A 27,125-nucleotide genomic window follows, 5' to 3' on the forward strand; every position below is an offset into this window, starting at 1 on the left:
GTCAAGGGCTACTTTCCTGGGACGATCTGTGTCCGTCTCAGCTGATGGGACACCTGCTGTCACTCCTGCCCGTCCAGGGACCCGTCCTCCACGACTCTCAGGCACCGCTGGGGCTGCTCACCCAGGGAGGAGTCAGAGGCCCCAGAGCCCGCAAGGATCCCTAGAAGGGGGACCGAGAGCCACGCCCAGACAGGAGTCATTTCAAAACCAGGAAGAGGGTTTTTACATTTTTATTTATTTTTTATTTTTTTTGAGACAGGGTCACTCTGTCACTCAGGCTAGAGTGCAGTGGTGCCATCTTGGCTCACTATAGCTATGGCTTCCTGGGCCCAGGCAATCCTCCCACTCTAGCCTCCCCACCAACATGCCTGGCTAATTTGTGTATTTTTTGTTGAGATGGGGGTCTATGTTGCCAGGCTGGTCTTGAACTCCTGGCCTCAAGCAGAAGCCGCCGCACCCACCCCCCACCACACTGTGCTACGGACATCCCAGACCTGTTCCCAACACTTGCTCTACCACAAAATGGTTTTGCCACAAGCACTGGTTTGTGACCGGCTCCTCCGAAGTGAGAAGCCCGTTCTCTAAGGAGCTGGTGGACAGCAGCCAAGCTGGCCCCGGCCGAGGGAGTGTGGGACCTGCTGCCTGTGGCTCCTGTATGCCCGTCTGTCCCGTCAGCCAGGGCCTTGAAGGTGCCCATGGTGTCTCTGCCGGTGCCGTGTCTGCTTCTGTCAGGAAGGGCCAGGATGCTGAACAGAAGGACACAGGCTCCAAGTCGCCTCAGCCACCCACCCGCCAGGCAGCCTTGACAGGGCTGCTGGGGCTTTGAACCCTGCGCAGGTGGCAGGGCCAGGGGAGGTCGGAGCATGGGAGCTCAAAGACAAGAGGAGCTGTGCACAGGGGCTGCCCACATGCCCTGGAGTCAGGAGGCCCCGGAGCCCCTGGTGTCACCCCCACCCCAGGCAGCTGGGGCAGCTCAGGGTGCTGGGCTCAGTAAAGGGCTACGTGAACTGGTAGTGGGGAATGTCCTGCTCCGAACTTCCCAGACACCCGAGTGGGGGTCACTGCCACGCCCAGCCTGCCCAGCCCCCTGCAGGACATGGGCCAGCAAGGCTCTGCGAGGCACTTGGGAGGGGGGCCAGGAGAGCCCAGCTGGGCCTCAGAGGCCTGGGGATGCACTGCCCCTTGCTTTCCACACCCTGAAAACAAGGACTGATCAGTCACTGATTCACAGTCCAACAACCAACCTCCAAATCCCAGGGCTTCCAGCAACAAAGGACCTCCCTTCACTTCTGGATCAGCAAGAGGCTCCAGGGCCGGGCCCACTCTGTACCGCCTCCCTGCGGAAGGACCCTCTGCTCTCCACCCCCAGAGCAAGGCAGTGGGCGCCTGGGCTCGGAACAGCTGGGCGGGGCGAAGGCAATGGTCAGGGTAGCGGGGGCACATCCCTGGGGGTGCGGACAACAGGTGAGGAGCAGGCTGGGGGCCTTGCCAGGGTCACATACGTCCCTGGTGACTGAGGAAGGAGCAGGAGACTAGGAGGGAAATAGACCCCCAGGTGGGGAGGGCCCAAGCCAGCCCCTGTGGCAGCCCCTCCAGGCCTCAGTGCTCCTGGGTCCTACCAGGGCCGCAGCGGGAACTGAGGCTGAAGCAAATCAGGGTGGCTAGTGGCACAGCTGTGTCACGGCCAGGCACAATTCCTTCCCAGCACAGCCAGGAGGCTGTCGGGGGCACTGGTGCCTGCTCAGGGTCGGACCTGAGGCCTCCATACCTGCAGTCCCCACAAACCCTGTGCACAGCCCACCCCAACTCTGGCTGGGGCTTGGAGCCCCCAGCAGAGGGACGTGGCTTGTCCTGTGTGTGGTGGAGGCAGCCGTCCCAGGGTAGGCCCAGCTCTAGGAACCGGGGAGCAACTCACAGGAACAGCCCTGGGGTACAGGGGAAGGGTTCACGGAGCCCTTTACTGAGACCCACAGCCGACCCGGGGGATGGTATCCACAGGCTCTGGCCATGGTGCTCTCTGGCTCCTGGGCCCACACGTGTGTCCTGAGAAGTCGTGGCGCACACGCCGCTCTGGTCAGAGCTGGCCGCCACCTTCCAGCTGCATCTGTAGGGCCAGCGTCTGCCCGATGGCCACCAGGGGGCTGGCTCTGTAGGCCGGACTGGCCAGTAGCTCCTGAAACCGGGTCCTTTCTTCCTCGCTGAAAGAATGGAGACCACAGATGAGCAGGCAGGGACCCACAGACGCCTCAGCCCCACCTCTGCCAGGCATGCTGGTGCAGCTGGGACGCTGGAATGAAAGTAGATGCCTGGGGCCACCACAGGGCTGAGCGCTGGGGCCCCAGAAACTTCCAGCGGGAGGGGAGAGGCTGCCCTGGTCTCCTCGTGGCCACAGTGTCCCAGAGCCCTGGCAGCGCCCACCCTGGGGTCTGCCGTTGGGGCATCGCCCGGCCAGCAGGTCTGCTGCGAAGGCTGAGAAACGGGCCGGCGGCTCACCAGCCCTGCAGACTCACACCTTACATAAGAGACAGCTTCCTCCACGTAACCAAAATAGACGCGCATGGAGGAGGGCCAGGAGCCTGAGCCGGCAGAGGCCTGCAGCAGAGGGGACGCGGCTGCCCCAGATGGGTGCCACGGTGACAACCCAGCAGTGCAGCAGCTCCCCCCAGCCCTACCCAGCCCGGTGCCCACTCAGCTCCCACTCTAAACCGGGAGCAGTGCCGCTGTGGAACGCGAAGGTGATCTGGGGCCCAACTCAGGCACAGAAGCCTCAGGAGCAGCTCCCAGACTCTGCTGCAGTGGCCAGGAGGCCCTGAGCCCGGTGGGGGTGAGGCTGCCCCCCTCAGGCCTGTGAGCCCCAGGTGCACAAAGCCGTGTGTGAGGCTGGACCACACTGGCCCTGGTTTCCTGGGCAGATAACAAGGCTCCTTCACATCCCACTGGACAACCGCCCGGGTGGGGCCCACACACCAGAGCTGCTGAGGACAGTGGGGCTGGGGCCGTCTCCACAGCAGGAGGCACTGACCGCCACCTCCTCCTTCCACTGACACCCTGGCCACGAAATGGCAGCTGGGGTTCTCCCCATAAAGTCAGGGTGAAATGCCTCAGTCCCAGCCTGGACATCACTAGTGAGCTCTGGGGCTACCAGGACCCAACAAGGCCCCATGTGGGGCAACTGAGGAGCTGAGGCCAGGCAAAGGCTCAGGCCAGGTTCTCAGCACTGCTCAGAGTGCCAGGCCAGAGCTGGGGATGGAAAGGAGCCTTGGCAGTGAGGCCTGGAAGGGAAACTGTAGGGGGAGCCTGTGTGTGAGGGGCTGTGGTAAGGGGGCCCGTGTGTGTGTGAGGGGCTGTGGTAGGGGAGTCCGTGTGTGAGGGGCTGTGGTAGGGGAGCCCGTGTGTGTGTGAGGGGCTGTGGTGGGGGTGCCTGTGTGTGAGAGGCTGTGGGGGAGCCTGTGCCTGCCTGTGAGTGTGGATGCTGTATGGGGCATGGGTTGGGTGTCCCTGGCGCTGTGTGGCTCCCCCATGCTGAGCCAGGCCTACAGATGCTATCCTGGACAGCTGTCATCAGAGGCTGACAGACAGGGCCTCCCACCTGAGATGACAGCCCCTGTCCCTGGTATGGTCCTCATGGAGCAGCCTTGGGGAACAGACCACCAGCCCCAGCTCTGAGGCTCGCTCATGCCCCAGATGCAGCCCCGATGGGAGCATGGCCCAGGGGAGGGGACACTCTTACTTCCCACTGGGGTCTCTGGATCAAAGGATCTAAGCACTCAAACCTGAGCCCCATCCACATGCGCCAGAAAGCACCACGACACGAAGGGAACAGTCCTCTGGCTCCAAAACACGGAGTGGACAAGGGGCCTCCTGCCATCCTCTCAGAAGCAACAAGAAACCAAACTCTACCGTTGATGAAACCAGGAGACCTGTTAACCTGAGCTGCTTCGAAATGCAGTGACCGCAAGGACATGGAGGCACCAAGGGGTGCGGACCACAGACCACCTTCGAGAAGAAATCCTGTCACTCCGTCCAGGCAGGGAGTGGCTCCCTGGAGCAGGCTGTGCCTGGGGAGAGGTGCCAGGCAGAGGCAGAGAGGGACGCCAGGCAGGAGGATGGTCACACAGAGACGGCTCTGCTGTTTGCAAACTGTCTCCAGACAAAGCTGGCCCAGGAAGAACTGTTCATAGACAGAGAAGCAGAAACCAAAGAGGGCAAGCAGGAAGAACCTGCTCCTTGAGAGGCTGAGGCAGGAGGATCGCTGCAGCCCAGGAGGTGGAGGCTGCAGTGAGCCTTGATCATACCTCTGCACTCCAGCCTGGGCCACAAAGCAAGGACCTGTCTCTAAAAAATAAAACTAAAAACATTTTAGCAAACTAAAAAAGACAGATTACTACACCGACTATACTTCAGTCTAGATACTACAACGTACCTAGAGTACAAATGGATTAGAGAAAACGAGATGGAAGACAGACGAGAGATCCAATGAATGTATAATCGGTGCCCCTGAAGAAAAGCCAGAATGAGAAAGAAACACTTGGAGCTACCATTTGACACCAGCTCCTAAACATCACAGTAACTATAAAGCAGACTCCAGATTATAAACTGCAAGGGCACAATGGGCCTCGGTAGAAACCGACACAGAATGTTCCCTACTGAGAATCATCTTAGCAGTCATTTCAAACACAAAGAAAAAAAAAATGACTCCAGTAGCTAACTACTACCATCTTACACGGCATAAAATGTGGTTCCCTCAGTGGAAACTGGAGCTGTGTCTACGAAAAGGCCAGAGTGTGGTCTGGAGACTTTCGTACCTGAGAGGAAAACTGTGTACACATTTCTGCAAATCAGTGTCCTAGCTCTGCTGGCAGGGGCTGCAGTGACCAGCCACAGAACCCAACGTGGCCATCCGGCGATGGGGAGGGGCCGTGTCCACCCACCATTTGAGACCCTTGTCTGCACTTGAAGCCTTCGCAGCAGGCGGCCTTGTCCCGGGCCTGACTGCCCTGCAAAGCCCACCTGACTGCCCTGCAAAGCCCACCTGGAGTAGACAGGCAGGAGCGACTGCAGCAGTGTGGAGGGGCCTGGGGGGCAGGCGGGGGCTCTCAGCAGCTCAACCCCTGGGAAGGCAGGCCAGGGACACTCAAGACCCTGGGGAGGGTGGGGTGGAGGCACTCACAGAAGCTGCTGTCTCTGCGCTGCGCTCATCCGGCTGAGCTCCGAGGGCCGCGGCTTGCTGCTCTCCCTGCATGGATAGAGCAGCCGCGTCAAGTCAGTATCCAGCATCCCTGGACGCCTTCCCACGGGCAAATGCCGGCCCCTCCCTCTTTGGCGCAGACATGGTGGTGACCTGAGGTGAGCAAACCGTGGCAGAACCACAGCTGCATGCCGCTCTTTGGCTGTGGAGGCTGGACCTGGACAAGGGGTGCCACTGCCTGCCAGTCCTGCGACCTCGGGTCGAGAGCTGCTCTGTGTGGAATCTGGTGACTCCCACAGCTCCTCCTGGCTCCGTGAGGCGTGGAGGGAGCAGTTGCCAGGAACACATCTCATGAAACACAGGGTCTCCACCCCACCTGCCTGGCCAGGGCAGGCCATGCAAACACCTCACACTTTGGGCCAAATGACCCTGGCAGGCAAAGCCAGTCCCATGCCTGCCACACACGCCACTTCCCAGGAAGCCCGAGTCACCCACCCCTGCCTACGTGTCATGCTATTATACCGGGGGGGACCTGTGCCCGCCCTCCTGATGACTAAATTAGGGGGCAGGGGCACGGACCCCCATAGATCCTGCCCTGCCTGCACCTGCGGGGGGTGCCAGCGAGCGCTGCAATCCCTGTGGACAGGTGGAGGAACCATGGAGGTTACGGAGTGCTGCTGGCTACTTCCTTTAGTCCTGGGATCTCCAAACCAGGACGCTGGGCCTTGACTTGGGGCGCGGGCGGGCCAGGACACTCCCGTCTCTGGCGTCCACCCTAAGCAGGCACTGACTCCTGGCGGAGCGTCTCACCCTCAGGTAACCATGGGAATTCTGGGAACTCGCCTGTGCTCCCCTGTGGTCAGCCGGCCAAGGTAGCCACCCACCTGGCCGAATGTTCCGACGGGACAGCAACCTGCACCTTGAAAGGGAGGGAGAGGCTGCGGGGCCACACCAGGCGCCTACCCAGATCTGCCGTCCACACAGCGAGGCGGGACCCAGAGGGCATGGGGAAGGCGGAGCTGCGGGGTCCTCAGGCCAGCCCTATGCTTAGCCTCGGGCCAGGAGACTGGCTCTTTTATTCACCGCTCTCTTAAAACATGAATGACAGACATTTGGGGTCTGCTCCAAACAGCCCTCAGCACCCACTTTCGTTTAACCCTGGCTCTGCGCTGACTTGGGGAGGGACTCAGTCCCCACGCCTTTCCGCTCACACTGGCAGATGACTGCCCCTGGCGTCTCCTGTCCCCTCCGCCTGCTCAGAGCTGCATACATTCCAGGGACTCTGCCGGCGCTAAGGATGCCTCCCCACGGCCTATCCTGGGCCAGCCTTGACGCGACACAGAAGCTCTTCCCCTCTGGCTGGCTGACCGCTCCCCATGCCCACCCCCAAGCAGCAGCTGTCAGCGTGGGACCCCCTCCTCCAGGTGCATCCCTGGTGCCAGGGCGAAGCCCTCAGTGGGGCAGCCACATGCTGGGGGCAGGAGACCTGGGCCTGGGTCCAAGGCAGCCTTCCCAGCTGGGGATACCTCGGGCCGCGTAGCTGCACCCTCACTCGTGAGAGAGCTGAAATGGCAGTAGGGGTGGGACTGATGCCTCCCAAGGTTCCAAAGCAGAGAAGCTGCACCCAGGGTGGCTGCAGTGCCCACACGGCCAGGCACAGCACCTCCTCCTCCTCACCGCAGGTACCATCCCCCCCCTCGCATCCCACACCCCATCCTCCCAGGCGGATGCACAGCCTCCCAGTGGGGTGCCCGAGAGTTCAGTGCCCTGTGGATGGAGTGCTGGGCAGTCACCATCACAGGCCAGGATGACCCATGGGGCAGCACTGGCAGTGACATGACTCTGCCAGGCCCAGCAGCGGGAAGCCACAGAGGATCAGAGCCTACCTCCACCCAGTGTGGAGCCTCACAGTCCCCAAGGCGCGCCCTCCAGGCAGGAGCAGTGACATCACCGCCACTCCACTCCGGGCATGGTGCGGGCAATCGCCCACAAAGCACATACATGAGGCTGAGGTCCGGAGCTTGAGTGGTCACTAAGGTCCCCTCCCCCAGAAGCAGAAGATGGGGCTCCAGGCTGGGAAGGAGGGACTGTCCACCCTCCAGCCTCCCAGGCCACTGGTGCTCGCCTGCTGACTCCTCAAGCCCAGAGCACATCAGAGTCCAAGAGCAGAGGTGGCTGGGGCAGAGACCTGCTCGTCGGGACCAGGTGCAGTTCCTGGAGACATGGCTGCCGCCCAGGCACACGGAGCACCAGACCCAGGGCCTTACACCTGCAATACCCAGAACGGGGCTCCCTAGAGAAACAGCAGACTCCAGGACTGCCAGGAGAGGTCCAAGGGGCACTCGGGGCACCTGCTGGTGCTAGGCAGTGGGAGAGAGCTAAAAATACAACCCCCACCTGGATGGGGCATGCCAAAGGGAGCCAGGAACAGCTGCAGGAATTCCCTACAGCAAACACTGGAACAGTTTTGGCACCAAAATCAAGGAGCACTGGATTCAGCCCCGAGTGTAAGCGAAACATCCTTCAGTCCAGAACACCACCAACGCACGACCGGTACGTAGATGCGTGCACAGAGAAACAGTTCTTTCCCAGCAGAATTTCAGACAACCTCCGCAGCCACTGTGTCTTCCAGGAGGTGGAGCACAACCCCCACCCCGAGACGAGGGCTGCACAGTGACTTCCTTCCAAAGGGACAGCATGGAGGGGGAGCCTTGCCCCACAAGGGCCAGGTCAGCCTCACCATGCTGTCACGCTGACGGCGCGTGCCTGATAAAGTGGGTGAGAGTGGCACCTCTGGGGGCTTCCTCCCGAACTCAGTCCCTTCCTGTACCCACGAGAAAATCATCAAACAGGTGCCAGCTGAGGGACAGCTTCCTCAGAACAGTCAAGGTCACCAAAACCAAGAAGAGTCTGAGAAACTCACAGCCAAGCGGGGTCTGGGGAGCCGGGATGTCTGAGCGTCCCGTGGGATCCTGGATGGGACCCTGAGGCAGAAGCGCCATCAGGGAAAAACGAAGGAAAGCTAAGGCGTGGCCTTTGGTTAACCATTAATTACTTCGTTAATGCTCACTACTTCCCTGTGGACGCTGGCTCCTTAAGGGTGACAGGCGCAGCACACCAGCGTAAGAGGAACAGCCTGCGGGGCGTGGGAGCTGCAAGGAGCTCTCGGTACCATCTCTGCCGTTTTTCTACGAATCTAAAACCCGTCTAAAATAGGGCTCATTCCAAGAGCTCCCCCAGGGTCAAGAGGCACTGCTGCCTGAACCTCATCTGAGGAGGGACAGGGACCCCCGACACAGGAGGCTCTCAGGGCTGAGAGCAGATGGGCCCCGGCCCCAGGCCCCGCACGGGGCACAGCAGCCCTGCAGCAGGGCACATCCTTCTCGGCCTGGGGCCGGGTGTTTACACAGCCCTCTCCCTTCTGGGAGCTCCAAACACATTTTTGAGACGAGAAAACTGAAGACTGGGAAAGATACTTGACTAGGGTCACATTTTTGTTCCAGAACCAGGAATGTTCAGTCGTCACATCTCCACTCCGGGCCACCGCTCCTAGCCTGGACCCAGCGCTCTGGTTGCTTCCGCCACGGGACGCCGGCCTGGAGCGGCCTGGACCTGCGGTGCGTTACTGCCAGCCCGGGCCTGGGCGGCTGGGCCACGGAAGGATGACCCCAGATCCGACACTGCACCCAGCCCCTGCTTCCTCCCCAGATGGAAAGTCAGTAGGAGAAAGAAAGTATCTTCAAAAAGGCAAAATTAGAGACGACACGAATGAGGAAGGCCCAGAAGCTGAGACAGGATGGAGCAGCCCAGCCTCTTTCCAGCCACCCCTGGAAGCTGGGCTGTGGCTCCACAGCCCCGGGCCTGAGCCGAGCCTCGGCACCCACGCTGGGCAGTGCCTCCCAGCCACTGGGGAAGGGTAGAGGCTGCTTTCCCTTCACGTGCATGTGACCCGGGCACAAAGAGCCTGAAAGCAAGCTCCTGGGAGACAGGCACCACAGGCAGCACCTTATTGGCAGCCTGTGTCCCTGAAAGGCCACAGGGAGGGTCATGCAGCTGCTGCCCTCCTGGCTGAGCCACCCTGGGGCACACACGCCATGGCAGGCTGGCAGGGCCACATCCATGTCGTCAGGACACACAGAACCTGCCACTGACAAATGGTTCACTGGGTGACAGGGGTCTGGAGGGAGCATCTCGGCGCGTCAGGAGGAGGCTCATGCCAGGGACCAGGCTTTGCCCAGGGCTGGGGCGTGGGGTGTCACACGGATGTCCGGGCCCGGGCCCAGGCCAGCTGGCTTGGCTGCTCATGCACAAAGGGCCCAGAACCCGCCACCCCAGCTCTCAGCAGGGGGCAGGGGAGGGGCACTGTGACGCCATCAGCCAAGGGTGGGACAGAAACCTGCCTCTTCCCTGAAGAACAAACCACATCCAGACCTGTGACGATACCAGGTGGCACGTGCCTCCTGCACAGGCAGGTACAGCTTGGGAGAGCAGCTGGACTCACACCAGGCCCCGTCCCTCCTAGGGAGGACACACAAAGCAGATCCCACCCATGAGGACAAGTCCTGGGAGGCGTGCACCAGGGGCCTGCATGTGTGGGTCCCACACGCTCACCCCGCCCGACACCAGGGCACCCTCCGTGGGACGGAGTGAGCGCAGGACAGGGTGTGCAGTGTCAGGGGAAAGCCCACTTAGGAGGGGAGGCTGGAGCCCCCGTCAGACTCGCGGGAAGGGCATGGTGGATGCTCAGGGGCCTCGGCTGGGCACAGAACAAGGAGTTGGGAAGACCCCCCGGGGGACCTGGCAGGAGCTGTGGCCGATGTGGAGGGAGGGGCACATGAGGGAGCTGGCGTCAGCAGAGCCAGGCTCCTCACAGGGTTGGGCCCGGGTGTCCCAGAAACGTCCCTGACAGACCCCAGCAGCCTCACAAGCTCAAGCCAGGGAGCAGGGTACCTGTGCGGAGCACCGGCTAACGCCCCAGCTCTCGGCCTCTGCAGGGTCACGAGCCACTGGGGCCCGTGCGGCCCGCTCACACCCCTCCACCTCTGGACCCGTCACCCCCAAAGCTCGGACAGGGCTGCCCCTCCCGGACACTCACCTGTGGGCCTGGCGCCGACTGCCAGCCTCGAGCCCCAGCAGCTCAGGCAGAGCGTCCCTGAGGGGGCGCAGGTCCCCCACCACTACCGTGGCCCTCCGCCTCTGCTCCTCCCTGTGCTTCTGCTCAGCCAGCTTGATGGCTTCGATTTCTGAGGAAGGAAGAATGGCCTTAGAGGCAAGCAAGAGGCGAAGGAGAGCCCAGGCCCGGAGCCCCTGGCCCACGAGAGACCTGGCTGGGTACCCAGCCCTGCTGCCGTTCTCCTTGCCACGGTCACCCCCGTTCCGCCCCCTGGACACCTGCAGGCGAGGAGGCTTGAGCTATTTTTTCCCCCTTCATCACAGAGCTGTGCTTTTTAATCGCAGGGCTGACTACGAGGTGGAGCGCAGCCACTGAGGATTTCTCCTGCAAAGGGACACGGGCGACACCGGCTGGGGCATGCGATGGGGAGCAGAGGGAAAATGAAGAAAACGGGCAAGTCACTGCCTGGGAGGCTCAGCTGTGTTCCCAGGAGGAAGAGGGCTCCCCAGAGGGAAGGGGAGAAGCCCCAGGACAGACCCGAGGGCCTGGGGCCGTGGTGGGTGGCAGGCAGGGCCGAGGCCTCCACGCTGGAGAAGGGATTTGGGCCAGGCCTGGACAGAAGGGGCATGGCCTTGGCATTTGATTTCATTTAAAAATGTATTTGTTGAAAATTGCTACGAGAACACATGCTCGGACACGCTGCTCGCTGCACGTGGCTCCTGGAGGCTGTGAGCTGGGACAAAGCCTGCTCTCTTCAGGGCAGCCCAGTGGGACAGGCCTGCAGCTCAGGCACTGCCAGCTTGTGCACAGGCCCGGGCATGGCAGCACCTGAGCCTCTGTGGGAACAGTGCCCAGGTTTCCAGAGGTGGCAGCAGCCAGCTCCTCTCCAATCCTGCTGTCCGGGACAGCGGCGCCCTCTCATGCCACGAAGCAGGTGGCTCACAGAGCAAGGTCTGAAGGGCCCACCCTGACCAACCCAAAGTCAGGAGATGCCACCCTGCCCTGGGTCCCTGTAGCAGGGTGTGATTACCTGGCCCCAAATCACTGACAAGAACCTGGGACAAAGACCACCCTTACTCCGGGTCTTTAGTCCCCAGCGCAGGGTGAGAGCTGGGACGGCGTGCGCCAGCTCTCCGCAGCCTCAGGAATCATGAGGTTTCTACGGTAAGAATCCAGTGCTTGCTCCATCCTGCCTGGACTTCGGGAGACACGTTACTCGAAACCTTGTCAAAAAGAGAGCCAGGGCACCCTGGAAGCTGGGGAAGGGAGGGGTGGGCCGGGCCAGGTGGCTCCGTCACAGGCTGCAGACCCAGACCAGGGAAAGCAAAGCAAGAGGCCTGTGGCTCCCGTGAGGACAGACGCAAAGGCCCGGACCTCGGCAAGTCAAAGCCAGAAGCCTTTCGGAAGAATGACACCTTGTGCCAAGCGGGGTGAGTCCCAGGCACGCGAGGGCAGTTCCCCCGGGAAAGCCTCCGCGTGATGCTCCTCAGGGGCCGCTCAGAGGCCAGAAAGCCTACAGTCACCACCACCAGTGTCTGCTCACTCAAGATAAAAATGACAATGAAGCCACAAACAGAAGGACTTCCTTGACAGAGATTAGCTGCTAGAAACTGACAGCGAGTCTCACGTTTCACAGCAAAACATCAGACACTCAATGATACAGCAGAACAAGAAAAGACCACAATATCAACAATCCCACTTGGCCCGCTCAGTTCTGAGGTGGGGAGTGGGGAGGCAGCGGGGGCGGGACCCACACTCGGAACACTCAGCACGGCTGTCCTGGGCAGCGCCTGGGGGAGACCCAAACGAACAGCAGCTTCCAAGCAGCCAGGAGGGCCAATGGGAGGGCGAGCTTCCTCTCAGTCGCTCGCCCCGCAAAGACCTGACGCTGCCTCAATTACAATTTCAACAGGGTTTTTAGTCAAACCGGTGCAGCTAATTCTAAATTTTATTTTTAAAAACAATTAAATGCATAAGAATAAATAGTAAATACATTTTTAAAAAACAAGAAGCAACAAGAAAGCAGGGCTATCACACATTAAAGCAAATCACGACAGACATTCAGTGGGGCAAAGTGCGGATGAACGCTTAGGGACCGCAGGGCAGACGGTGGGCGAAGTGTGACCACAGCACGTGACGCTTTAGATAAACTGAGTCCTCCTGGGGAAAAAGCTGGATTCCTCTCTCACGCTGTTCCGAAAAATCAGTTACGTATGAATTAAATACTAAAAGCAAAGCGGAATCAAAGGCCAAAAAGTATAGTAAGAGCCACTCGACTTGATTAGAAATCAAGGAAAAGAAAATCACAGCTACAAAATACCATTTGCCACCTCACAGACTGGCAAATCTTTTAACTGTTTCATAATACCAAGTGTTAGAGGATCTGGGAGCTGCTGGGTGGACGTGAAGCGGCCTGCCCGCCTAGGAGGACAGCGCGGGACAGGAAAGTTGAGTGGGACATGTGTGCTTCCAGCTACCCACCGTCCCGCCCATAGATGTGGAAGCCACTGCCCGTGGCATGGCTGGGGCACAGGCTGTGTGGTGGAATATGGGGGCGCCACCTGGGCACCGGGGAAGTGTGTGGACAAGACAAAGCAAAGCAAGGGACGAAGAGTGACTGGAGAGGCCTCCAGGAGTGGGAGGGCACGGGAAGGGGGGACAAAGTTTGTGACCTTGTCCTCACAAAGACGAGGTGGGGGTGGTGCATTCAGATCCACAGGGGAAATGTCAACACAAATTGAGGAAAAAAAGCAAATTGAAGGAAAAAAAAAAATCCATGCACACAGAAAATATGCATTTCTAAAGATTCTAAGGTATCTACAAAATGACTACCAAACCTAATACATATTAGTAAATTCATAGGATACAAGACTAATATTTTAAGGAACCAATTATGTAATATACTAGCAGAGAACTAGAAACAAACTGAATTTAAGGGAGCATAAAAAACTAGTAAATACTTAGCAGGAAGCTTAGTGTAAGACCTCTACCGAAAAACGACACAACAGTGGTGAAAAAAAATTGAATGGTGAGATGTAGCATGTTCATGGATCTAAAGATTTGCTATTGTTAAGACAGCAATTCTGAAGTGACCTATAGATTCAATGAAATCCCGGTCAGAACCTGACCTGGTTTTTCTTGTTGTTTTTAAATAAACACATGAGCTAATGGTAATTTATATGGGAATGCCAAGGACCCAGAATATCCAAAGCAACCTTAAGACAGACAGACCAGCATAAAGGACTTACGTTATCTGACTTCCAGACTAATGTTAAGGCTACAGTCATCAAGAGAGTATGTCATTTGCTAAGGTACAACAAACAGATCAGTGGAACAGAAGACAGCCTAGAAACAGACCGTCACTTATGAGTCCACTTGATTTTTCACAAAGGCACAAAATAATCCAGTGGGGAAAGAAAAGTGTTTATAACAAATGGTGCTGGAACAACTGAATATCCATACTGGGGGGGAAAAACGTAACTTAACCACTAACACCACACACACACACACACACACGAACAATTCAAGATAGAAAAAAAACCTAAATACGGAGGCTTAAAGTATCAAGTTTTTAGAAGAAAATATAGGAATAATAGCTTCATGACTTGGGATCAGGCAAAATTTTCTTAACTAGGACACACACACATATATACATACATACACACACAATAACTAAACTCAAAATTAAGCTCCCATTTATAAAAAAGAAAAAAAAAAGTTAAGAAAATGAACAGGCAAGTCATAGTCCAGGAGAAAACATCTGTAAAAGGCATGTCCCACACCAAAGACTGGACTCCAGTACAGATAAAGAATTCTTAGAGCTCAATAATAAAAAGGCAAAAAGTCTCATGGAAAACGAACTTCACTGAGGCTGAAACGCAAATGGGCAGTAAGCAGATGAAACACTCCTTTGGTGGCAATGAGAATGAGTCCCGCCATTCGCGATCACCAGACGGCCCAGACAGGAGGCGCCGCGCCGCGTGCTGGCAAAGCTGCAGGGCAGGGAGAACTCGCACAGGCTTCTGGTGGGAGTGAGAGTGTACAACCACTCTAGAGAAACGTCTGGCAGCTGCTTGTAAAACTAAACATACACCTACCCTATGACCCAGCATTCCATTCCTCAGCATTTACCCAAGAAAAACGAAAACATGTCCACAAAAAGACGTGTAAAGAATGTTCACAGCAGCCTTATTCACAGTCCCTAAAAATGGAAGAAGCCCAGGTGTCCGTCAGCAGGAAAGTGACTAACAAATGGTGTATTCATACAACGAAACACTCCTCAGCAAGAAGCAGGCATGGGCTACTGCTACATGCAGCCTGATGGGCTTTAAAACCATTATGCCAGACAGAGAGGGCACAACCTATGTGATTCCATTTCCATGAGGCCCAAGGCAAGAGCACCTCAACTGTGGGCAACAAGAGTGGCACACTGGTTACCACCGCTGGGATGGGTGGGAGGGTGAGTGGCTGGAGCGTACGGAGGCTACCGGGAACGGTGGGAATGGTCCGTAATCTGAACGGGATTTCAGCTGCAAAGGTGTACACATTTGTCAGAAATCACTGAATCACACACTTAAGATCCGCATTTCATTTTACATAGATACAACCTTCAAAAGAAAAAGAAAAAAGAAAGAACCATGAACAAATATTGAACTCTAGCAGAATTATTTGGGGTGGAGTATACTGATGTCTGTAACTTACTTTGAAATGCATTTTTAAAAACCCATGTTGGCAGATGGACAGAAATTGCTAGATGAACAGTTATGTAATAAAGATTGTAAAATCTGTGTGGTGGGTCCAGGATATTCACTGTAAAATTCTTCCCACTTTCCTGAATAAAATTTTTCATAATAAAATATAAAGTAAAAACACCTTGGGAAATATAGCTAAAGCTGTATTTAGAGAAAACATAGCCTTTCAGTCCTGAACAAAACATATGAAAACAAATGAGCAGAGCAGCTGAACCCTAAAGAAAGCTAGAAGAGAGCAGTGATCAAAATAAAAACTAACAATTTTGAAGACAAAAGAGTAGAATGATCATTAAATACATTCGTTAATGATTAAACAGAAGAGACAAAACTTCTTAATCAGAAATGAAGGGGGGGGATACAAATAAAGAATGATAAAGAAAACAGAATATTTAATGAGAAGGCAGCCAAGACATAAAGACTGAGATGTGACTAAATCTGATCATTAGTGTTATTCAGAGACAGCGGCCTGCTCGTGGTGCAGGCTGGAGGGCAGTCGGGCAATCATGACTCACTGCAGCCTGGAACTCCCGTGCTCAAGTGATCCTCCCGCCTCAGCCTTCTAAGTCGCAAGGGCTGGCGGCTCAGAGGCACGCACCACTTAATCTGGCTAATTTTTATATTTTTTATAGAGACAGGGTCTTGCTATGTTGCCCAGGCTAGTCTCAAACTCCTGGGTGTAGGTCATCCTTCCACCTCAGCCTCCCAAAGTGCTGGGATCACGTGCGGCACCATCCCTGGACAAATTTGCTCATTTTATGAGTGACCAAAATTGACTCAAGTCGTGAAAAAGAAAAAAAAGGACCAAGTGCCACAAAATAAAATGTACACATCATCAAAGAATGAAGCCTAGAAAATCAGAGTCCAACAGCCACAGTGCAGCAGCTCATCCAGACCCACTTTCACTGCTATCCCAGGAACTGTGAAAACGCAAATGGAGGAACGAATCACTTCCTTAAGAAATACCCAAAAAGTGACAGAAGCCGTGTAACAGTAATAATCACGAAAGAAACTGACAAACTTTTCTAGGTCCTACCTCTGAAACACATACATTTTCTTTAAAACCTCCAAGGAAAAAAATAGGCAGACCATGCTTTAACATGTAAGGACATAAAAGAGAAAATATTCCAAATTAATTTCACGAAGTCAGCAGAATCACACTAAAAAGATAACCAAAAAATGCAAAATAATTTTGATGAGAAAAATCTTTAGAAAAACACTGGCAAATATTCAGCACCATGAAAAATAAGGAGAAACTCTCAACAAAGTGAGTGGGAAGCACAGCTTCCACCTGTGGAGACAGTGGCTAGGGGGAGCACGTGGCAAGGCCAACCTCGCACGTGAAGCTTCAGAAAAAAGGGACCCCAGGAGCCCTGCCCACACCCACACTGCTGTGCACAGACGCTGTGTTTTCACCATGGGCAAGGCCTGGACAGATTTCACACTCCACTGCAGGCACTTCCAAACCACAGAGACTCCACGAGCACAGGGTACTTCCATAATAAAAATTCACCGCGGGAACCAAAAATAGGGAATTTGTGAACAAACAAGGAGCCAAGAGCAGCAGCTTCCCCAGGCCATCCTCCAAGGAGAGGCAGCCCAGCTCTGCAGGCGCCCACACGGGTGGGGTGGCAGTGCCACCTGTAACGGCAGACCGGCAGCTTGTCCATGCTGTCACATCTCCCAGGCCTCCCTCTCTGGGCTTCCCCTATCCTTCAGCCCCCACCGCAGCCTCTGAAGGGTCTTGGGTGATCCCCTTGGGCACCCCAGGGGGGAGTGCAGCTGTGGGCACAGGAGGGCCCAAGGGATGGGACTTGGCCAGCAGCTGCCTCGAGACGCAGATGTGGACTTACTCTGCAACCATCGCTCACGCCTCAGCTTCATTTTCTCCTTCTTGGACAAAATAGTCTTGGCCGCTGCACCTGAGGACAAAGAGCACAGGAGTGAGCAACACATGTCCAGGAGGACCCCCACAACCTGAGAATGGGCTGGGGCGGGTACAGACCGCGGAGCTGCCATAGTCACAGCAACTGGTCTGGCCTGTACCAGCACCTGCAACACAGCTCAGCCTGGACTTGGGAGGCTCTCTCAGCAGCGTCCCCCTGTGGTGATGGCCTGGCCACTTACTCCTGGCCTGCCCTGGAAAGCCCAGGCAGGTGTCCCAAATAGACGCCTCCTCCCTACTATGACCCGAACGACTGTCAGGGCAGGCCACAGCGAAGCCACACAGCAACACAGGACGGCTCAGAAGGGGGCCGCGAATAGGGCAGAAGTGCTTATGGAGGCGTCCCCGGGATCCTGGGTGGTCAAGCAAGGCCCAGTGATATAGCTGCCCCCTGCCAGGCCCGATGACGTGCTCAGTGGACCAGAGGCTCCATGCCTGGACCCCGTAAAGCAGCTAGAAAAACACTCGGCTAAAGCCACATCCCCGGTGAGGGACAGATGACAAGGAGCCAAGATCAGGGCACTGCTGCCCCAAGACCCACCCCTTGCAGACAAGTGCTTCTGCCCAGCCCAGCCTGGACCCCAGAACAAGGGTAGTCTGCACAGAGGTGCCTCTGAGGGCCCCAAGAGCACTCGGCTCTCAGAAACGCCCCCCTGGAGTGGCAAGGAGCCCAGCTGACGCCCTTCTGTGAGCCCAGCTGGCTGCCCAGCATCTCCCTCTGTGGGGGAAGCTTCCAGAACAAACACCAATCCAGGCCTAACACCTCCCCCACCACAGCCCCAGGCCTTCCCCAGACCACTAGGTGCCCCTTTTCCCACCTGTCCTGTTGTGTCTGGGCAAGCGTTTGGAGGGGCCTTCTCCAGGACATGGCAGGAAAACAGGCACCCTCAGCCCTCCATGGCCTGCCCCAGCGAGGTGAGTCCTGAGAACTGGGGACAGCTCCCCCTGACCTCTGTAAAGCCACTAACAGTGAGGAAAAAAGTCCCCATGGGGCTCCGGGGGATGGAGGCACAGCAAGGCAAGGGCTGGTACCCAGGGGCACAAGCTGAGTGCTGCGTGGGACTCGTGTGAAAGATGACAAGCCCTTGGCGGGGGCACAGACAGAAAGACAGTGGCAGTGTCGGAGGGCCTCTGCCAAGCACGGACGGGACAGCGCTGCCCCAGGACCTGGCCTCACACGAGCAAGGAACCCTGGGGTACTCGGGAGACTTCGGGCCAACCCTACTTAGCACCCACAAGGCATGTTATGTCCCCCTCACTGCCACTGCTGTCTGATGAGAAGGTGAGCTCCACAAGCACAGAGACTCTTGCCTGTTTTTTCACTGCTGCCTTCCTAAGTTTAGAACAGGGCTTGGCCCACAGCCCTGAACCACAGGCCTCTCTGCCAGCAGTCTGTGGAAAGGCAGGAGGCTGCCTGCTGCCCAAGTACGCCCCCTCTGCCAGGGCAGCTCTGGCTCTCGGAGAACCACTAGGGCATAGGCCTGGGGACACGTTGCCCGTGCATCCACCTGGCTGACCTGAACACTCCTGGATCCCCTCCTGCCAGCTCGCCGAATACTCGCTCCTGTGGTGACAGCAGTGCTGCCCTTGCCGCTACCTGGGCAAAAATGGTTCGGGGTCACTCCCCCAGGCAGTTCCACTTCATTCAGGGTCACTCCCCCAGGCTCTCTTGGTTCGGTTGGGGCTCACTCCCCCAGGCTGTCTCGCCTGTCTTGTGGCTCCAAGCAAGGGTCAAGGGATCCCAGCCTCTCATAAGGCTCCGACTTCCGGAACACACAGCATCCCCAGCCTGTCCCTCCCATGCTCAGCCTCCTGTTCACAGCGCCCGGACCCCTTCTCCACAGATTTCGGTTCGGGATCGCACATGCTTTCCAGTTTCTCGCTTTTTATTCACCTTGAGGCACAGAAGCCCCCATCCTCCCATTTTGGAAGGCATGGGGGCAGTAGTGGCCTGAGGGTGCTTTCCTCTGAGCTCACGGGTCGGCAGGGCAGCCTCCAGCTCCGCTGGTGCTGCTGTCCCAGGCCCAGAACTTTCTACTGCACTTGCCACTGCAGGGCCCGGTCCATCGTGGGAGAGGCTGACTCAGCAGGGCCTCGCACCTGCCTGGGGCAGCAGCAGCAAACGCTGCCCTGCCTGACAGCCCAGAAGGAAGGCACTGTGTCCAGAGCCAGAGCCTCCATCCACGTGGCAGGTCATCGCCACCTGGCCAAAGAGGGACCTGTGGCGGCGACTGAGACCCCAGCCCAAGTCACTGGCGATGTCATTGAGGGATCATTCAGGAAAGGCAGAATGTGCTGGATCACGGCACAATGGCTGAAACGCTCAGAGCTGCAGTTCAAGAACACAGCTTCACCTGCTCAGAACGGCTCCTTACAGCTTCCCGTGAGGGCTGCCAACTCCCCCTGCTGGGTGTGCCCCACCAGTGGGACCAGGCAAGAGGACAAAGGTCACTCCAGACGGTGAGGAAAAGCAGTGAGCAGTGCAAGGGCTCGAAATGCCGTTCGCACTGGGAGGGGCCCCGGACACCCCCACCAGACAGGATCACCAACAGGAGCCTCTAAAGCCCTGAGGAGCCGCTGGCTGGATCTCCTCCTGTGACCCTACAACCTGGACACGCTCAGCCCCAGCTTATAGGCCCCCAGCTGTCTGGAATTTCTCTGCACTCATGTCCTGTGAAGCAGGGAGCAGGACTCTCAGGTTAAATCCTGAGCAACAGGTGGTTTCAACACCCTTTCACTGATTCTACCCACGCGGCAAGAGAAGACCATTCCTCTTGGATGCTGGCTGCTCTGGGAGCCATCAGCCCACCCCACCTGCCAGCCTGGAGATGCATCCTGGCCTGCAACTGGGGTGCAGCACAAGGCAGGGCATGTCTCTGCCTTCTCCCCTCTCCCAGGACACCCCCTGCCATGGAAATGCAGGCCTTGGGCATCCCCCGCTATGGCCTCATCTCCTGGCCGGGGCCCTCCTTACCTTGTCCCCCACCATGGCCTGTCTCACCTCCCCAGAACGACTTGCCTGCACCCCCAACTGTTACAGGCTGATTTGTGTCCCCAAGTTCATGTGTTGAATCCCTTAATCCCCAGAACCTCAGAATGTGACTGGATTCAGAGACAGGGTCTTTACTTGGCCCTGGCGTCCTTCTAAGAGATGAGGACACAGACACACACACAGGCATGGCCCCGCGGGGCCACACAGAGGAGCAGTAGCTGTGGAGGGCACTCTGCTTCTTGCCGGTGAGTGCTCTGCGGGAGGAGCCTGGCAGCCCGCAGCTCTCACGGCCGACCCCGCCTGCCCTGCTGGCCACCTGCTCGCCTGCCCGCCTGCCCTGCTGGCCACCTGCTCGCCTGCCCACCTGCCCTGCTGGCCACCTGCTCGCCTGCCCGCCTGCCCTGCTGGCCACCTGCTCGCCTGCCCGCCTGCCCTGCTGGCCACCTGCTCGCCTGCCCGCCTGCCCTGCTGGCCACCTGCTCGCCTGCCCGCCTGCCCTGCTGGCCACCTGCTCGCCTGCCCGCCTGCCCTGCTGGCCACCTGCTCGCCTGCCCGCCTGCCCTGCTGGCCACCTGCTCGCCTGCCCGCCTGCCCTGCTGGCCACCTGCTCGCCTGCCCGCCTGCCCTGCTGGCCACCTGCTCGCCTGCCCGCCTGCCCTGCTGGCCACCTGCTCGCCTGCCCGCCTGCCCTGCTGGCCACCTGCTCGCCTGCCCGCCTGCCCTGCTGGCCCAGGGCCTCCCTGCAGAGCTCGTGTGCTCATTATCCGGGGATGCTCAGGAACGTGGGCTCTGTTTTGGTCAGTTCACAATCCTCCAAGTTAGCCCCTTTCAAGGTGAGAAAGCTGAGGCTCCGAGGGCACAGTGGCTTGCCCAGGTCGTGGGGCCATGCTGTGGGCAGGATGTGAAAGCGCCATGGCAGATGGCCCACTGGATTCGACCACCCTTTCCGGCCACGGAGCCTCAGTGGCGGAGCAGCCTCGGGCGAGGCCCAGCCGGCACTTCCCCTGTCCCCCGGGACCACACGGCTAAAGGGATCCTGGAGACACAGGATTTGGAAGTGTATTCCCCAAAATAAACTGTAAACCAAGGTGTGGATACAGGTATAGCTTCTCAGTGCCAAGAAAATGCACACAGCCCACACTGCAGAGCGTGGAGCCTCCCAGGCCCCTGAGGACCACCTTGCCCCCAACGAGCAGCCACACATTCCGGGGTGACGTCAGCTGGGCCTGCCCCACATTAACCCCAGCTGACTAACAGCTGGACGAAGATGGCCAGTCCGTGTTGGCAGAAACCACCGTGTGGGCGCAGGCCAAACTGGAGGGCCCTGTGGAGGCCTTGGCGGTGCCAGCTGACACGGGAGACAGCTCCATGCCTCCCCTTCTCTGGGGACAGCCACAGTTCACACAGTGCCCAGACAGACTGGGGACAGCCAGAGGGGACATCGCGCTCGGCCACTGCGGAGCTTCCTGCCGCTTGGTGCAAAGGTGGGGCCCAGGACAGGGGGCGAGGGCTACACCCTGGGCGGCAGGACCCCAGATGCAGGGTGGAGGGGCTCTCTGCTGGCTACGGAGCCTCTCAGCGCCTCCACATCATCAGCTGAGTGGGTGGGATGCGCTGTGGGCTGAATACCCATCCCTCCAAAACTCAGGTTGAAACTCAGTTCCCAATGTGTCATCACTGAAAGGTGGGACCTTTACGGGCTGACTGGGTCATGAGGACTCTGCCCATAGGAATGAATTGATTCATTCACAGATTCATGGATTAATGGGTGAAAGGACTAACGTTTATCAGGGGAAGGGGACAGTGGCTTTATAAGAGGAGGAGGAGAGACCCAGGTAGGTGCACTCAGCTCCCTCAGCACAGGATGCCCAGCGAGGGTTTGGGCCTCAGCAGAGCTGCCACCAGCCAGAAGGCTGGCACCAGATGCAAGCCCTTAACTCTAGACTTCTCAGCCTCCCGAACCTAAGATATTGATGGGACGGTGTGGCTTTCGGTGTGAAGTGAGTTTAGGACATAAATCCAGAGACTACTGTCACCTCTTAGAAAGTCCCGCAACCCCAGGGAAAGAGGCTGCCTCTCAGGGGGCCCCATAAAGTGAACTCCACAGGTGCCCCTTGTGCTTGGTCCACGCAGAGCCCAGGCCCCTGCCCGGCAGGTGGGGAAAGGAGCCTCATTTGCTCGGGGGACAGGGTGGGGGGAGGGCAACGCAGGGTTGTGCGGGTAGGGACAGGTGGCGAGGGCACTCATTGGGTGCTGTGTCTGTGACTGCAGTTTCCTCTGAAACAAAGTGGACTCACGGGCACCCCCATTTCCTCAGCCTTAACTGATTTCCTGAGGCGGTTCAGCCTCAGACGTGTTCTCCCCAGAACACATCCCTACAAGACGTGTCTCCGATTTCTTTAATGAATGCAGACCTTCCTGGCTTGTCCAAGAAACCCGCCGTGTCTAAGGAAACACAAAGCAGAAGCAGCTCTGCCTGGAGAAGGGCAGTCACTGTGCTCGGCGTTACCGACTTCATGTCAGGAGCTGGTGTGGAGCCTCCCAGGACCCCCGGGATTTAACCCCCTCCCACAGCTTCCTGATGCGCCCGGGCTGACCTACTTTCCACCGCAGCATCCCCGACCTCTCTCTCCAAACACAAAGGGGAGGGGCTGACAAAGCAGCTTTCTATAGTCTTCAAATTGTTTCAAAACAAAAACGAACCTAAGACCAGTGGAAACTGACCCGAACAGTGACCTGCCTTGTGTCGGAATGAAGAAAATGAGGCCTGGGCGCAGGCCGGGTCGGGAACGCAGCACAGTGACCCTTCCCGGCTCTGGCCCCAGGGAGCTCCCCGGTCCCATTGCCATGACACCAGGAAAACAGGAACCAAACACGCTGCTCCTACAGGAGGAGAGGGCTTGGAATGCTGAAGCTGGGGCAGAGGCTGCCTGGAACTGCTGGCGGCGGCCCCACGGCCCCTGCTCCTGCCGCTTTCTGGGCCCAAGGCGCCCTCAGTGAAGGGCCCTGGCACAGGTTCACGCCTGCCCCCACTTCCCGCCTCTGGATGGGCTGCCGGGTTCACTGACACAGACTGGTGCCTCGGCTACAGAGGGTGCTCGCCCTACGTGCCCTGCTCCTCTCTCCCCCGCAGGCCTAGGGCAAAATAAAGACAGGTCAGGTAGGGGCACCGTACCCTGTGATGGGAACAGTGTGAAGTCAGCTCAAGTTGCTGTGGTTTCTAAACCAACAAGGCACACAACCAAGACAGCCCACCACAGCTCTCCCGGGTGCTGCGGAAGCACGGGGAGCAGGAAATGCCCCATGGGTGCAGCAGAAATGCCAGCTTGGAGGAGGGCCCGGCTGGGAGTGCAGACACCAGGCCTCAAGCGAGGGTGTCTGGAGCCGCCACTGTCCTGGGCCTCACCCCAAACCCAGATCCCAGCAGTGCCAGCGCTACAGCCCCAGTGGCTATGGGGAGGGGAAGGTCACCAACCACGTCTGATTAGTGACGAAGTGACGGCAGCAATGGCCACACCTGAGGCAGGTTGCCCCAGCTTGAGCTCACACAGGGGCCTGAAGTCCAACTGGGCACCAGGAATACCAAGCCCAAACTGATGGTAAAAACACAACCTCACACGCTCGGCCAGCTGGTTGAGCTGACGCTGCAAACTCAGAAGGGTGGAGGCGGCTGTGGCCTCGGCATTACACTTTGGGCACAGAGAGGCTTCTTGCCCCGTGCCCTGTGCCCTGTCTGCTTTATCCCAGGCCACCTGCTGCACGGGCAGCTCAGACATCGCCATTCCTTCTGGCCGCTCAGTCCATGGCTCAAAAGCGTCAGGGGGACCGGTAAGTCCCCATTAAACTGAACCTCACCGAACCCCAGCCAGGGGCTGAGGCAAGGCTAGAGGAGGTACTCATTCCCTCATTTCCCTCCAAGACAGAGCCCAGGCCTCCCCGTGGGGGAATACGCTGTGGCTTCCATCCACTCCTCCTCACACCTGCGGAACCCTCCGGGCCACCACTGCTACTGGCACTGAACAGGCTTAAAGGGTGAAAGATGAGGCCTCGGAGCATGGGCGGCTCCTGCGATCTCCGGTCTGGGCCACCCGGTGGTCCCCAGGGTGCTCTCAGCTGCCACAGCGCCTGTACCTGAGCTGGACTGCAAGGTGCAGGGCAGATGGACGACGGAGATGAGGACGAGGAGGAGGAGGAGAAGCCGTGCCCTTGCCTGAGTCTTCAGGAGCCCAGGATGCAGCTGCCACAGAGCCCACCTGCACAGAGGCGCCAAGCTCACAAGCACCGTGTGGGGACCTCCCTGGGAGGCACACTGAGGAGGACTCCAGGGCTGTTCAAGGAACAGCAAACCCTTGACCCTGAAAGACCTCACCTCGGCCCTGCCCTCGGGAGTGACTAGAGACCAGGCCTGAGCTGACTGGTCACAGAGCACTGGGGGTGGCTTTGGTCTCTGGAGCACCCGCTGGCCGGGCAGAAACCTGCAGCTTGGGCTGAATGGCTCCGCACAGAGAGAGGGGTGGGCGCACACTTAGGTACAGGCTGCCTGAAAACCCATGACAGGAAAAGTGGAGGTGAGATGCTGCCGCCCGGGAGCCGGGGCGCGCGCTCTGCAGCTGCGATTCTGGCGATGTGGGCAAGCCAACCACCCCGCCGGAGCCACAGCCTTCTCCGCGGCCATGGTGCTGCCAGTGCTCTCTGCTCCAACAAAGGGGCTCCAGGGAGAGACGCAGCCAAGCAGGCTCAGTGGCGGCCGCCACACAGGCTCTGTGGAGGCCGCCACATGTGGCAGGCACACAGCGCTCCTGTATGCAGGTGGTTTACCGGGTCCTCAGCCCTCACCAGTCAGGTCAGCAGACACAGAACTGGGCTCACCAGAGACAGGCTTCGGGGTGACACGGTTCCCAGGACACGTGCTGACACAAACTAAGGAAAGGTGGCATGAGCCTGGCTTCTCCGTGCAAGGCATCCACGAGCTGCACTTCTCCGTCCACAGAGAGCTGCATGCGGCTCGGCCACAGGACACAAGATGCGATGCTGACACATGTTGCTTCATCTCAGGCTCGGGCCACGGGAGACGCTGCGGACTCCAGAGCCGCTCAGATGCCGCCCACATCATCCAGGTGGTGAGATAAGGCAGCATGTGCCGGCAGCACCCCACGGTGCTGAGGCTCTCCTCACCTCACCTTCTGGGTGAATGCAAGCTGAAATGCACCGCGGGACAGGCCATTTGGGTAAAGTGAACTGGGAAGCATCCGTCTCACTCTGTACACAAAAATAAAGTCCTGATGGATTAAATATGATCAAAGGCACTCCCAAAGCACCGCAGAGAACACAGAAAGGCCACAAAATACACAGAAAACACAGAATCTGCTACAGAGAAACTTTAAGCCTCCGCAGAGAAAAAAATAACGTGAACAGATTCAAAAGAGCTACCAACGAGGGGGAGCCATCTGCAGTTAACAAAAGAGATTGCTTCCTTCCTACACAGCTTTTCCAAACCAATAAAAAGCAGAAAAGAAAAACAGGAAAAGGCACACACAGGCAGCTCACGGGGATGAAGGCTGAGCGGAGCCTTGCAAATGAAGAGCTGCACATTTTGCAAACCAGGCACTGCCGTCCGGGGTCTGCCTCGGCAGATGCCCCATCCGCATGCTCCACAGGCACAGGCTAGGGATGGAGGCAGACACGGTGCTGCTCCCGCCAGTCTGCAGAAGGCAGCCTGGCAAAGCCTGTGAAGCACTGGACATTCATCAGGCTGGAGCAGCAACTCTGCTGCCGCAGTTCCATCTACAAAAGTCTTTACTCTCACTCACGAGGACCGCCCACGAGGGTGCTCCCTATAGAGTTGGGTACATCGGACAACAAACCTTTGACAGCCGTGGAGAGCGGCGGTGACATGAGACTGCCCCAGAACGCAGCCCAGGGAACCGGCAAGGGCAGACGCACACCCAACTTGTGAAAAAACGGAGGGGGCTGTGCCTGTGGTCCCAGCTGCTCAGGAGGCCAAAGTAGGAGGACCGCCTGAGCCCAGGAGGTCGAAGCTGAAGTAAGCCCAGATTGCACCACTGCACTCCAGCCTGGGTGACAGAACAAGACACTGACTCACCAAAGGAAAAAAAAGGAGAGGAGCAGAGAGAACAAGACGCCTGTGGCAGGGAGGCCGTCACTCAACGGTAGTTTGCATTGAGTTTTTCACAATGTCTTTCCTGTGCCACTTTGTACAATGCCACCAAAAGGCTGTTCCGCAGGAAGAAGCCAGAGAAGGCACACCTTTCCCCAGGAGCACCGGTGGGCGCGCGTCCGAGGGGTGCATGCGCCCAGCACTGGGACAGCTGGAGGAAGCGGCAGGGGCACGGGGCTGGGGAGCTGGGCAGTGGGAGGGCCGGGTTCCCTCCTCTCTCTCTGCTTTCCAAGTTTTCTTCCTTCTTTATGCCACACATTTGTAATTAGGTGTCCATTTTAAAGAAAAACTCAAAGACATTTTTAAAAATTGGTGACAAATTGTCCTGGTCAAAGACAGCACCCTGGAACAAAAATGATCAATAACTAACAACACCCCCAGCGGCACACTTTCTAAAACTCGTGCCACCAAAGTTCATTTCTAAAAATGCCTGTCGGTGAAAACCCTCTTTCCATCACAAATTCTTAGATGCCCCAAACAGTTCTGCATGTCAAAAGAACAGACTTAAAGCCTGGGCAACATGGCGAAAGCCCGTCTCTACAAAACATACAAAAATTAGCTGGGTGTAGAGGTGCGCGCCTGTAGCCCCAGATACTCTGGAGGCTGAGGCACAGGAATCACTTGGACCTGGAGGCTGCAGTGAGCTGAGATCGTGCCACTGCACTCCAGCCTGGGAAACAGAATGAGACCCTGTTTCAAAACAAACAAAAAAGGACAGACTTCAAACTTGTACGACTTACTTCGAATACAAAGACACTGGTCTGGCCGAGGCTGTGGCAGCAGAGCTGTCTTCCTGCAGATGTCCACCCCTTCCCTCCCCACCCCATGGCCCAGGAGGGGATGAGCAGCGGCCAGGGAGGACAGCAGCAAAGGGTCAGACCTCACACACCCAGCCCCAGGCGCAGGCCCCTCTGCCGCACCCCCTCTGGACAGCAGAGGGTGCCCAGCCCACTGACTGTCC

General features: G+C 57.8%; 1 protein-coding gene across 5 annotated transcripts in view; it reads right to left on the minus strand.

Moving 5' to 3' along the window:
• Positions 1 to 214: 214 nt before the first annotated feature.
• The window catches only part of SLX9 (SLX9 ribosome biogenesis factor), a 40,939-nt gene continuing 14,028 nt past the window's right edge, over positions 215 to 27,125 (minus strand). For all 5 annotated transcript variants that reach the window (XM_074389455.1, XM_039480602.2, XM_039480601.2 and 2 more), the window contains 4 exons: positions 16,903 to 16,971; positions 10,284 to 10,431; positions 5,171 to 5,236; positions 215 to 2,198 (listed from right to left, as the gene is read on the minus strand). In XM_074389455.1, coding sequence (XP_074245556.1) covers positions 2,075 to 2,198; positions 5,171 to 5,236; positions 10,284 to 10,431; positions 16,903 to 16,971 — 407 coding nt within the window. In that variant the 3' untranslated portion in view covers positions 215 to 2,074. The remainder of the gene's footprint in view (positions 2,199 to 5,170; positions 5,237 to 10,283; positions 10,432 to 16,902; positions 16,972 to 27,125) is intronic.

The sequence above is a fragment of the Saimiri boliviensis genome, chromosome 18, assembly GCF_048565385.1.
Source record: "Saimiri boliviensis isolate mSaiBol1 chromosome 18, mSaiBol1.pri, whole genome shotgun sequence".
Classification (NCBI taxonomy): Eukaryota; Metazoa; Chordata; class Mammalia; order Primates; family Cebidae; genus Saimiri; species Saimiri boliviensis.